We start from the raw sequence: 12,812 nt of genomic DNA, 5'->3' as shown, positions 1-12,812 counted from the left end.
CCTAGATTCCAGCCTCCAGTTACCTAGGTAACTCTAATGTATGTTAGGGTATATCACTTAACAGTGTCCTGCGTTTTATTCATAGCTGCTCTAATCGCTTGCCTTAAAGCTGAGAAAGGTTTAACTCGGGACCCGCAGAGTAAGAAAGCAAAAGTTAACATAAACACCAAAATTTCTGGGGTTGAGATGAATTATTAAACACTTTAAGATAACCAGTTGCTGTAGAAATCTTTAAATTCAAGAATAATATCCTTATAATGGCATCTAGAAAAACAACAGTTTGAAGACAATAACATCAAAGTATTTAATATTGAATCATACAATTAAGCCTAAAAACATAGCTTCCTCTTGTTCTAATTTTGAGTCACACACAAAACTGTTTGATCATAAATAAAATAAATAACTGCTTTGAAAAATAATCAAAGTAACACTGAGAAGTGGAAAGAGTTTGGTATGTAAATATATGACAGATTTTGTATTAAGCAAAGTGGAAGAGAACAAAAGGAGGATGTTCACAGGAAAAGTGACATCACAGAGGAGAGGAGCAAGAAAATAATTATCACAGATGTGACCTGTTTTCTTCAGCTTAAATGAGCATTAGGAGGAAAAAGGAAAAGAAAAGAAGACAATCTGAGAAAATGGACTGCTGTGATGGCCCATTTATGAAACTAAAACCTTGGCACGCTCTACTGTTTTACTTCATTTCGGCTCTTCTGTTAAGTAGGTTTGAGAAGATTTGCAACATAAACTTGATCTCTGGATGGAAAATTGTCCAACAACAACAACTGTGGGAGAATCAGAATCAGAATACTTTATTGATCCCTGGGGGAAATTTTTTTTTTTTTTTTTTGTTACAGTGCTCCATTTTAAACGAGAAACTGGGAGACAAACTCAGAGAAAGAGGAGAGAAAAAGAAACTTACTTTAGCCAGCAGTGGTGAAGCCAGACGCTCTGTGGCCGATTTAAAAGCCGCTGTGTGCTGCTGTTTGTAGCTCTCCTCTGTCTTCTTTTCCTTCTATATGCAAAACATATGACAATGACATTAATGTGCCCATACACGTGACAATATGAACATGCAACGTACATGCAAGACTCTAATCAAGCTTAAACTTTTTAGGAGATTTTTTTAAATCAAAAAATATTGACAAACATATTGACGAATCTGGGACTAATCTCTAAATGATGTGATGAATAACACTGTGAAAACTTCATGACTTACTACTAATCTGTCCTACCTCATACTGTGCTGGACTCGGGGTCTCGACAGATTCCTTTTTGTAGAAAAGGGAGCTGCGTTGAGAAGAAGAGCCAAAGCCTCCCGTCTTGGTTTGAGAAAAAAACGCCTTTTTAAAACTTTCCCGGGCTAAGCCATGCTCAAAGACATTGTAGGAACCTGGACCTGGACAGACAGAGGTGTTCACTGTGCATTTTTACACACCTGACCTTAAATAAAGCAGTCCAGGACTACATCGTAATTGGTTGTTGTTCTACTTTCCCTCAAAACCAGCACTTGTTAGTTTTATCTGAAACAACTACGATGATGCAAATCTTGCCATTCAGGCACAGCTATTAGACACATGTTGCAGAGGTGTAACTTTGGCTTAGTGGCACATTTGGCAGGGTGTGTAGCATTCATGTTGTGCTGACTGGGAAGTGACATCTGTGCTACACCTGTGCTACAATAACTTTCATACGGAGGCATTTTACTGCTTTTCTAACATCTGTCTCCTCTGCAATATGTTGTGTTTACAGATGTACTTCAAAAAAAAAAACTGAAGAACGAACAAATGGTCCTTTGCACTTTAACCTAAGAAAATACATATTTGTTATGCAGAATTTGTTAACAGACACACATGACAAAATGCAGCAATATTCAAATATTCAAGGTAGCACAAGTGAAAAACATTAGCATTTTCTCCATTTTTCTCAAGCTAAAATAAAACTAAGACTTTGCCAAAAACTTTTAAAAAAGCAATAAAATATAACTAAACTATCTGTATAAAGTGAATCATCAGAACCATAAAAAAATTAAGGCAGCTTCTTAAAATCAATCATGTGATGCATCACATCTGTCAGTTCTGCTCCACAGACTGCAGAGAGATGTTTGGAAAAGAAAGTACAGAAATAGATTTAATGTTGGTGTGCTCGTAAAGTCTAAGGGTTGTTTTTACATAAATGACTGCTGTTCAAAGTAATATAGCAATGCCGAAATAGACGAGGCACTAGTTTTATTATTCCTTGTGTTGTATTTCAAAGGCTTAATGCAAGCAGACATCAGAAATTAATCATACCTCTATAAATAAGGGTTCACTCATGGGACAACACAGCGTGCTCTCTCTCTCTCACACACACACACACACACACACACACACACACACACACACACACACACACACACACACACACACACACACACACACACACATAAGTCACGTCACTTTCATTTCTTTTCAAAATGTTAACACAAGCTGCAATTATTACTTGTTAAATTGAGTATAATGGCCATGTCAGGTTAAACTCTGATCTTTCAGAGAACATGGCTTGTTTAAAAAAGCATCAAAGGCTAATAAATACTGTCCTCTAACATTAAAAGGCAGCAATCAAGTGCAAGTCATGTTTGACATGGTATGAATATTAACTGAAAAGCCTCAGCTATTAACTAAGAGAAAGATCTATGTTTCAAAATCTGTGCAAAGCAAGAAACCCACAGTTTGGAGCAACAATTGATTACTAGATATCTGCTAAACTACATTCTACCGGTCAGAGGAAAATCACTGCCTGTGCATTCAAGTACACACAGACATACGCACACACAACAAAAACACATACTGACCTGGTGTGGTGCCTTTTCTGTGGTTAGAAGAGAAGCGAGGTGCAGTGACACCAAATGGACTTTTCTTTATTCCTGAGGTCCTCTTCAGCAGCTCCAGGGCACAGCGCGGGTCATTATATGTACCAACAGGGGGCGACACTTCATTCACAGGGCCAAACCTCTAATGGAAAGAGAATAAAGAGAATGACACAGATGAACGCGTGAAGGAAGAAACACAAAGTGAGGCGTCTTAAGTCAAGTATCCAGCACACACTGAAATTTCACAATTGAATGTTTAATAGCCCTCTTCTATCGATCAAATAGAGACCAACACAGTTTCATCTCCTCGGTGTCCATCTGGAATACGGTAACAAATCCAGCTGCAAATATCCACAGACTCCGCTTCAATCAGTCAAAGCTTTACTTTACCAGAGTCAGCTGGGCCCTCATCTCTGTCCAGGTCATTTGGGATGAAAAGCAGTGGTGGAGGAAGTTCCCATGGTGATATGGGTTTGTTTTTATATCAACAGTCTTTGTTCCTAATAAAGACGTTTTTTGGCAGAAGTATGAGCAAACATGCACAGCTGAAAAAAATCAAGAGAGTTGGGGAAATTGTGTAATGATTGAACTGGGGTTAACATACAGTAGATATTTTGTTGGAGCACAGCAGGGCTTTGAGATGCTAATCTGCAAGCACTAGTTTGATTGGTTTAAACGACTACTGTATCACATTTGATAAACCTAAGTCATCAGCGTGATTAAGTTTCTCCCCTTAAAACATAAATAAACTGAACAATACATTTTTAAAAATTCCAGATGTAGCAAATACTGTAAGATACAAATTAAAACTCATATATACAAATTAATATTTAATAATTATATTTTAATTCGTCAGAAGATTCAATAAACACTTCATTTAAAAAATAAATTTCTGGCAATTATTTAATAGTTCAGGCTTTAAAGGGTTAACATAAAAAACACAGGTGGGGCAGATGACATATCAATAGCATAAGCAGGGTAATAAATGAAAGTAAAGTTATTGCATTTCATCATGAGAAGGACACAAATTTCATGACAATTCATTCAAATACTCATTGAGATATTTCAATCAGTAACAAAGTCAGACAACAACACAAATCACTATCCATAAAGCCATAGTTCTTTCCTGCCTTTTTGCCTCAAATCTCAAATCCCAATTACATGTGGAAAAGCTCTTCTGACAAAACTAAAAAACACTAAAGGCAAAATAGAAAGAGCAAAAGTGATAATGAAATCAATGACACAAAAAATGAGAGCAGAATGCATACAGAGAGAACTAAGTGGCAGGATAGAAAATGAGATGGAGAAACAGCATCTTCAATGCAAAGATAATGATTCACACAATCAGGTATGTAATGTTCTTTGAACATTTTGCTGATGGCAGCCTCACTTCCAGGGTGTTTCTCTAATAGTCTATTATAACAACACAGGAAACCAAAGAACCAAAACAGATAAGTTGCCTTTTTAGTCAAGATTACTGAAGGTGAACTATGCTTCAGTTTAACTCACAACGGAACCATTCAGCAGAGGAATACAAATCACCTGATACCTTCAAATGGCAGCGAGGCTATATTAACAATGCCTACCCCCACACAAACCACAGCCAATTCCTCAAATGACTGATGTTCAACTACAGAATGGTCTTAAATATAATGTATTTGGAGGCATGCCAATTATTGATTTACAGTTTGCATTTAAACAAGATGCAGCCTATGGAAAATTAGTTGTGGGGTAATGAATTGTGTTAGTAATGCACAGCTGAATTATTGAGCTTTTTTTTTAAGGTAAAAAAACGTGAAGGGAAAATAAAGGAAGAAAATATGTTTAGATGGAAGAAAAAAACTGAGCGAAAGTTGAAAATGACACAGTGGGGAAGTTTTTTGGGTTCGAGATTGAAAAGAGAAGAACAAGAATGACAAGAAGAGCTGTCCCAGGGCCAAACCACACTATTTTTTCAAACGCAGTTATAGAGCGGGGGTTTGTGACCATCTGTCAATCTGATTCTGGCTGTTAACAGGCACATTTTCCCTCTTTAACTGACATGCTGAGCTTTGTTACCACTTCACATGGATGCTGGATTTTTTTTCTGCTTCCTGTTGTTCCATTTTTAAGCACATATGATGAAAAATGCCAGAGCAACTCTTTTGAAATTCAAACTCAAAGCCAAAATGTTCATTGGCACTGTTGAGTATTTCAGTGACAGAATGTTATAATGACTGTTAAAGTGAAAAATGAAGACACGGAGAGAAGTGAGACTATAGCCCAAGTACAAGAGCTCTCACTGGTGCCATTTGGCAACAAACAGCTATAAGTTACACTGTTGATGTCAGTTTATACTAAGCAGAAAGAAGGTGGACTACAAGAAGTGAATCCTATGGTGGCACAAAAAGGCCAAGATGTATAACCTTAGCCAAAATGTCTACGCATACACAGGGTGGGTGACGTGAGTGTTTTTTACATGGTGTGTTAGTCCACTGAGCATTCAATGTCAGGTCTGAAGAACGTAACGTGTATGTGGGTTTGTGTAGGTCGGAAGAAAAAGGACAAAAACTAGGAGAACAACAAAATTTCTGATAAATTCTGAGATTATTTTGAGTCTGAGCTGTTTCACAAATTCAGAATAGAAAGACTCAGCACACATGCTGCCAGTGTGTAAATTGCTAATAGGCTAGAGCTTGACTCAGCACTCAGCAGAGACAGTCAAATTTACATGAATAAAGTGAGATAATGAGTTCTTTGAACAGAAATAATTGTATAGCATTAAAGACATTCTTTCTTGAGTTTAACCCCCTAGGACCTGGCGTCCACATATGTGGACATCACATTTTGGGTTATTTAGACCAAAATACTCAATTTTAATCTACAAGGGCCTGATATCCACTTATGAGGACATTATACTGCTACTGTTGTATCGAAATTTTAAATGAATGTCCTTATATGTGGCTCTCATTTTTCTTAGAAACAAAAATTAGGTTAAAAAAAATATCTGGTAATTCTTTGTTTTTACATTGATCAGGTCCCAATCAGCCCAAAAAGTGAAATTAAAAATGCATGCCGTGGAAAAGTTCAGGTCTTAGGAGGTTAAAGAACAAGAATTGGGTGATGCTGTATTTTACCTTGACAAGCCCGAGGCTTATTAACTTCTCTTTGTGAGCATGATTGACTACAAATGGTAGTTTGTCTTTGACAGCATAAAAAGGATTTGTTCTACAGCACTCTTGGACTGACCAATACTCAGTGCAATGGAAAAGTTAATGGAAATCAGTGAAGATCTAAGAAGCAGACTGTAGATTTAACTACGATCATTAGTCCTAACAACTATATGTAAGTAGAAGTTGTTCGAATGTGTCACCATTTTGTAGTGGTGACACACCTTGGGTCTGGAAGAAGACCCAAGGTGTGTCACCCACAGACAAAAAGAAATTGGTGCAGATTTCAGAAACCAATAAGGCTCAAGTTGGTCATTAACTGGTCATTAACAGTGTCACTGTTCACAGTGAAGTGAGTTTTTGATTGCCGTGGACCAAGATGGTGCCAACAAAGAAAGAAAGAAAATCAAAACCTCAGCTGAAAGCTGCAACTGCACACGTGGACGAGCCAAATGGAGGAAGGTTTTATCGTCAGACGAGACAGATTGAGCTATTTGGCCTCACTGACAAGAGTAATGTTTGATGGGGTCTTTCAATCCTAAGAATACTGTACCAAGAAGAGAGGTCAAATATCCAGCCAGAGTAAGATAAATAAAGATGTATACTGTACAATTACACAGGAAAAACAACAGTTCAAAAGAAATCATTAAAAGGCAGAAATTACCATGATATACATGCCCATGATGAGTGTATGTAAATTTCTGACCACAACTTTAAATACTATCAGTGTGCTGCACATTAAACTCAAGGCTTTGTTTCTAGGCCACATCAACACTAAGGGAGTAAGGAACATCACGGTTTGTACTAAATCACATCTAGATCACAAACAATAGCATCTGCTAGATAATGTTATCTTCATAGCTTAGCTACCATTTTCCATTTGTATTCAAATATCAGATGACAAACGCGATGTCTTCTTAAACACTCTATACTGACGCATACATGAAATTCATTTTTTATGTTCTCAGGTTGTCTCTGCACAGCATCAGCTGCAGAAACATTTCTAAGCTCCTTTTAGGATTTTGTGAGAGCTTCACGGCTCTATGCTTATTCAAGCATTATCATCTATAAATAAAAGATAAATAAAATCACGCAATCCACAGACCGTGATTTTTATTAAAATGTGTGGATTATATGAGGAGCGATCAAAAAGTTTTGTGGCTCAACCAATAAAAGGCACCTGATTTAAATTTAGCTGTTCTACCCTTCAAGGTTGTCACACATCTGAATTCACATGAATTCATGGAGCAAAGCCTCATAAATGTCGAAAAATGACAGGCAATCTCCTGTCTGCATTCCTGATCTCATGAGACACTTTAGGGCTTAAAGATTGTGAACTCCTTCGCTGAAGACTGCTGTTTGCTGTCTGTGTCATAACCACTGATTATACTTATCATAAACGTTGGATCACGGGAAGTCGTCCAGAGGTATGTATGCAGAGACCACCTTGAAGAGGATGGTGGATGAATTTAATTTACATATTTTCTTCATCTACCTTTTGGTTTGTTGTGTACAGAGTCCCAAAACTTTTCATTTTCACATCTTAGTGATTATTTACCATCAAATTCAAAAAATGAGGTTGTATTTTTATTTTTTTTTAATGAGGGTATGGGGAGAAGCAACCAAACAAAAACATGGGGACAAATACAGAAACGCATTAAGTATAGCACACAGAAAGGTCTTACAAGCGATCAGACAACGAGTAAATAAATAAAGGGACTGGACGACTGGAAAAGTGAGACCAAATAAAATCCATGTTTTCACAATGTGTCAGATTGATGCTTTGATATTGGAAAATTGGGAAGTCAAAGGGAGGAGAGATGAGAACTGGAAGATTCCAACTGTTCCTCTTTTATCCTTGCCTCTCTTGCTTCTTTCACCCCTCCCTCCTTTCCTCGTTTCCTTTCCATCCCTCCACAGGATAACAGTGTCAGATGGAACCGGACTCACAGTGAGACGAAGATCTAAGAAAACTGTCGCTCTCAGTACTTCACTGAAGATGACTTGTGACACATGCACGCACACACACACGCTTCTTGGTGGGTGTCAGTGACGACATCACAGGGTCGATGCACCAACACAGCATGTGGTCGAGGAAATTAGGTCATAGCAAACTGTGACACACACACACCCATGCATGCACACACATGCATAAAATACATCCAAGAATCTAGCATTGGCCGTTTTCACCAGTAAAACTTTTACGTTTTAGATCTAATAAAGGTAGTTTTTGGAATGTGTTTATGCATGTGTGTGTATATCCCAACTGTGCTTGCATATCAGCAGCAACTTGAATCTGAATCTGACTGCACCTAATATACACACAATCTGAATTCGTAATTATGTGTGAGAACATGCACTATCACGTGTGTCAGAGCGATAATGAAATCAGTCTGAGAATTTCACAGGACTAGATCTTCGCTCCTCTGAGCCTCTTAATAAACTCATCTTCACCCCTATCTGAAGAATCCCTCCCATCCCAGCACATCAATTAAACAAGCCAAGAAGGGCTCAGTGTTGTGGATCTGTAACTGATCTGAAAGTATTTCATATTAAAAAGCAATCTCCTTTGAGATATTGTACAGTAAATTGAATATATTTGATTCCTGTAGATTATGTCCAAGCCATCATATATTTCAGCCTGTCATCAGACTCAGAGCTATGAGACCACTGGTTTGAGAAAAGAAGAAACACTTTAGGACTGTACCTGGTGTAGTACTGTCTAGTGCTATATATAGCTTATAATGGGACTGACTACATGAAAAGAATTCAGATTAGGAGGGAGTTGTCTCAGACAGTGGATGAACTGAGAGGTTGTACTATGGCGCAGTATAAAATAGATAAAGATTTGGAGTCTAAGAATAAATTTATGGATTTGCAAAATGACCGTAACAGTTCCTCTTTGAAAATGATAAAATATAAAGGTGTGTCACCAACCCCTTTATTCATATTCTATCTTACAATCAATATCATGTCAACTAGACACTTGCTGCAGTTGCTAGGAGACAGCTAACTACTATATAAATACCTAACTGTAGTACAGTAGCTAATGGGGGTTATAACTCTGATACAAACAGAGGTTTAATTAATAGATGTTAATAATAATGATTTATTTTTACATAAAATTAAAAGTAGAGAAATTATAGAAGCATTCTTGCATTTAATCTAAATCTGTCAGATCGTGCAGACCAGAGGAGAGGACCCAAATGCAGTTGCATGGACACAGGAGCTAAGTGAAGGCAAGCCGTTTATTTAGGCTGATAGACAAAAACTAATACAAACGTGAGAAAACCAAACAAATTACTAAACTAGAAAGCTAAACTGGGAAATTAAACACTAGAAACCTGGAAGCCTTGGAACATAGAAACACATGAGAGGTAAACAGATGCTCTCACAAAGGACCAAGGAAAACAGAGTACACAATATACACAATGTGGGATGATCAGAGAAGTGGAAATACATGGGAACACAGCAGGAAGAAATTTGCACATAACGAGACAATGGAAGCAAAACTAAAAACCATGCACATCAGATGAGGGACTGACAAAATAAAACAGGAAGTAGCATGCACAGCAAGACTCAGACAAGGACACACATGCTTGACACTAGGACAGGGATAAACAAACACGAGAGAACACAACAGGCAGGAAGACAAGGACGAAACACAAGAAGAACATGGGAACAGGTAAGGGAGACAAAACCCCAAGACATAACTGGGATAAGATAGAGAGAGAGAGCAGGAGACACAGAGCATGAAAACAAACAGACATGGAACCATGGCAGACCTAACATGGAAGATCCTAAGGGCAGAACATAAAGGTGAGTGTAAGAAGACAGGAGGAGAACACTAAAGAAACACTAAGACAAGACTGAGGGATTACAAAGTTATTGCAATACTGCCCAGTAAGATACAAATAAATGAACTGACATAAAATCAATGCAACAGCAACACGAAAACCAATACATAAAACTGAAATATACCATATTATCCTGAAACCAACATAGGTTACCACAGACCTGTCTGGACTGTACCTCAGTTTTTGAGAGGAAGGTACAAGAGAATTTCGGCAGGCCGCCAGGCTCAACAGGTTTCTCAAACTGACTTCTGATGTGATACTGGCCTGGACCAGGAACTCCCTGTTGGGAAACAGAAAGTGAAATTTACAGTACATCAAAGGTGAAATTTATCGGGATGCATTTAAATGATTTGCTGATATCACCTTTCGTGTAGCTGTGTCAATAAGAAAAACAGGAGAAAAGCTGAGGAAGTGAAAGAAACAGAGGATAGGATGCAAGGACAGAGTTTCTGAGATTGCGCTTTCCTGTATCTCTTATGAATGATGAGCACTCACTGGCAAGGAGATGAGGCTGAAATATTAAGAAGATCGAACGGAAAAAGAGCAGAGAAAAAAAATGCAGCTAATGATGAGTAACTTGTGAATACATACAGGAAAAAGCCCTTTTCTTTCTCTGCTCTCCAATTAAGTCATTTATGTAAAGAAACAGAGCAGAAAAAACAATCAGCATTAAGTGTGCACAGTGTTTGTGCTTTTGTGAGACCGAGCTGTAATAGTCATGTCATACGCCAACTTAAGAAGACTACGTAATTTTGAGGCAGCAATCATTGCATCTGGCAAAGCAGCAAACAGCACTCACAGAGAGGCTGACAGTGAGAGGCTAAGAAAACCTGGACACTTTCTTACAATCACACCTACGCACATTTCGATGCTGCCTGATACAGAGCTGGGCATTTTTCTGTCGGTTGGAAAACAACAAGGTTTCTCTGCTGCAGGTGGTTTAACTAGTTCTGCAGTAAAACATCACAAAATTCTTTGGCCATTGTTAGCACTGTGAGGGGGAAGCTCAGTGAACCTCTGGACCTTCCCCATGCCATAGGACAGCTCAGAGTCTATTAATGAACAATGACTATATTGCCCTCTTATTTCCTTTCCTCTTAATCAAATTTGCCACGGTGTGCTTCACGTACAGTAAGACTGCCACCATTTTCTTAGGAAACCTGTTTTACTGATTTGCAGCACATACCTATAACATTTTTTCCACATTTAATAATGATAAGAAGATATGTGCCTGTTTTGTCATTCATAAGAATTTGGTTTGCAAAGACTTTCTGAAGAGATTTACAATGCTTTTATTTCATCATTGCATATGCAAATACATTTGCATATGTGCTCAAAAAGAGTCTTCAAAGCTGGCTGGTTAAAATCAAATCCAGTAAAATACATGTGTAACTTGAGAGAAAGGAACTCTGTGTAAAGGTTTCTGCATGCAAGTTATTGCCAAGTGTTCAAGAAAAACTGTATTCTACCTGAGCACTCAAAGCACTTTATATAACAGACCTCATTCTCCCATTCATACAAGCACTCCCCCCCCCCCCCCCCCCCCCCCAAGCTTAAATGCTTTCTGTCTAACTTTCACACTCCGATGGATGCATCAGAGAGCAGCTCAAGGGTTGCCCAAAGATATCTGCCATGCTGTCTGGAGTAGCCAGGGATAAAACCATCAACCTTCTGATTAGTAGATGACCTGCTCTACAGCCACGCCAACTTTATACAACTTCTCTATTATTTTAGGGTCTTTGCCTTACAGTATAAAGTACTTTGAGGAGACCGTGGTTGTGATTTGGCTGTATTTACATAAAATTGAATTAAACAGAACTTTAAGCTTTTGTATAATGTCTTTGTTGATACAGTTTTAAATCAAACCATACAGTATATAGACATTCTTAATTTTTTTTACAAAGATAACAATGCCTTTCTGTCCCAACACACATATTATAATTAAAACGCATTTAAATGAATATATTGCATGCCCAATAGGCTCAATTTACAGTTTTAGAGGTAGGTAATCCTGTAAGTTAAACTTCCTGCCAAGAATTCTTCCTTCTTCCCCCCTGGGAGCTGTGCTGCTTCCCTGTTTCTAAATATATTACATGCTGCAAACATAATATCACCACCCGTGATAACATTAACATGATATTCACAGCATTTTAAAGGTGAACTGACAGTGTAATTTGTATATCCAGGGTTATATCAGACACTGCACGGGTACAACTTTATCTGTTTTTCTTGTGTTTGCAGGGATGCACACTGTAATGGTATCTTAAAGTGGTTTGCTCAGATATTGCCCTAGCTATGTCAGAATGTCTATTTAATGGGTAAATCCTCTTAAAGTCTATAGGACACCAGCAGCCCCGAGCCATTAGAGGCAGACTGTCTGCTGATCTCCAGGAAGTAAAGGTGTTTGTCCTGAGTGTCCCCACTATGGGAAATGACCCATCTGGTCAGTGTATGTATGTGTGGGAGTACATATGGGTTGACATGTGAGATACTAATGATGACGGATGGAGGTGCAACCAACATGGTTGGGGGTCCAAATACAGCATATAGAACACACAAAAAATACACAGACAGTAAAGTCAGTGAGAAATTTCAGGTAAATTGAAGGTACGTGTTTAAACAAACTGTTTAACGGTTAAATATAGATAAAGAAAAGTGAAGAGAAGTAAAACAGCAATAAGAGGCTGTGAGAGACAAAAGGAAAACAAGTAATGGGAAAAGCATAAATGACAACAAAAAAAACCTAAACGGTGCATTTACCTTTTTTCATGAACTCCAGCCTTCACCTCGCCCTCTCTAACCCACCAATCGGTAAAATAAGGCATCACAGAGCATTACTCTGCCAGCACAGTCAAGTTCATATGCAGGTGAATAACTACCCTCTACTCATCCACTTCCAATATATTAGTCTGTAGTAAAAGCTTATGTTTTACTGCCCCCTATGAGATGAACTAG

General features: G+C 38.1%; 1 protein-coding gene across 1 annotated transcript in view; it reads right to left on the bottom strand.

Moving 5' to 3' along the window:
- stpg2 (sperm-tail PG-rich repeat containing 2) overlaps positions 1–12,812 on the bottom strand; it is a 62,897-nt gene that overhangs the window by 40,321 nt on the left and 9,764 nt on the right. The window contains exons 7-10 of the mRNA XM_085368341.1: positions 10,018–10,137; positions 2,834–2,993; positions 1,236–1,399; positions 923–1,015 (exon numbers count right to left, since the gene is read on the bottom strand). Coding sequence (XP_085224467.1) covers positions 923–1,015; positions 1,236–1,399; positions 2,834–2,993; positions 10,018–10,137 — 537 coding nt within the window. The remainder of the gene's footprint in view (positions 1–922; positions 1,016–1,235; positions 1,400–2,833; positions 2,994–10,017; positions 10,138–12,812) is intronic.

This window comes from Diplotaxodon limnothrissa, linkage group LG12, assembly GCF_057381915.1.
Source record: "Diplotaxodon limnothrissa isolate DT_005_m linkage group LG12, D_limnothrissa_male_GT1.1, whole genome shotgun sequence".
NCBI lineage: Eukaryota > Metazoa > Chordata > Actinopteri > Cichliformes > Cichlidae > Diplotaxodon > Diplotaxodon limnothrissa.
Note: the sequence above shows the minus strand (reverse complement) of the source record. Positions and strands in the feature narration are given on the sequence as shown.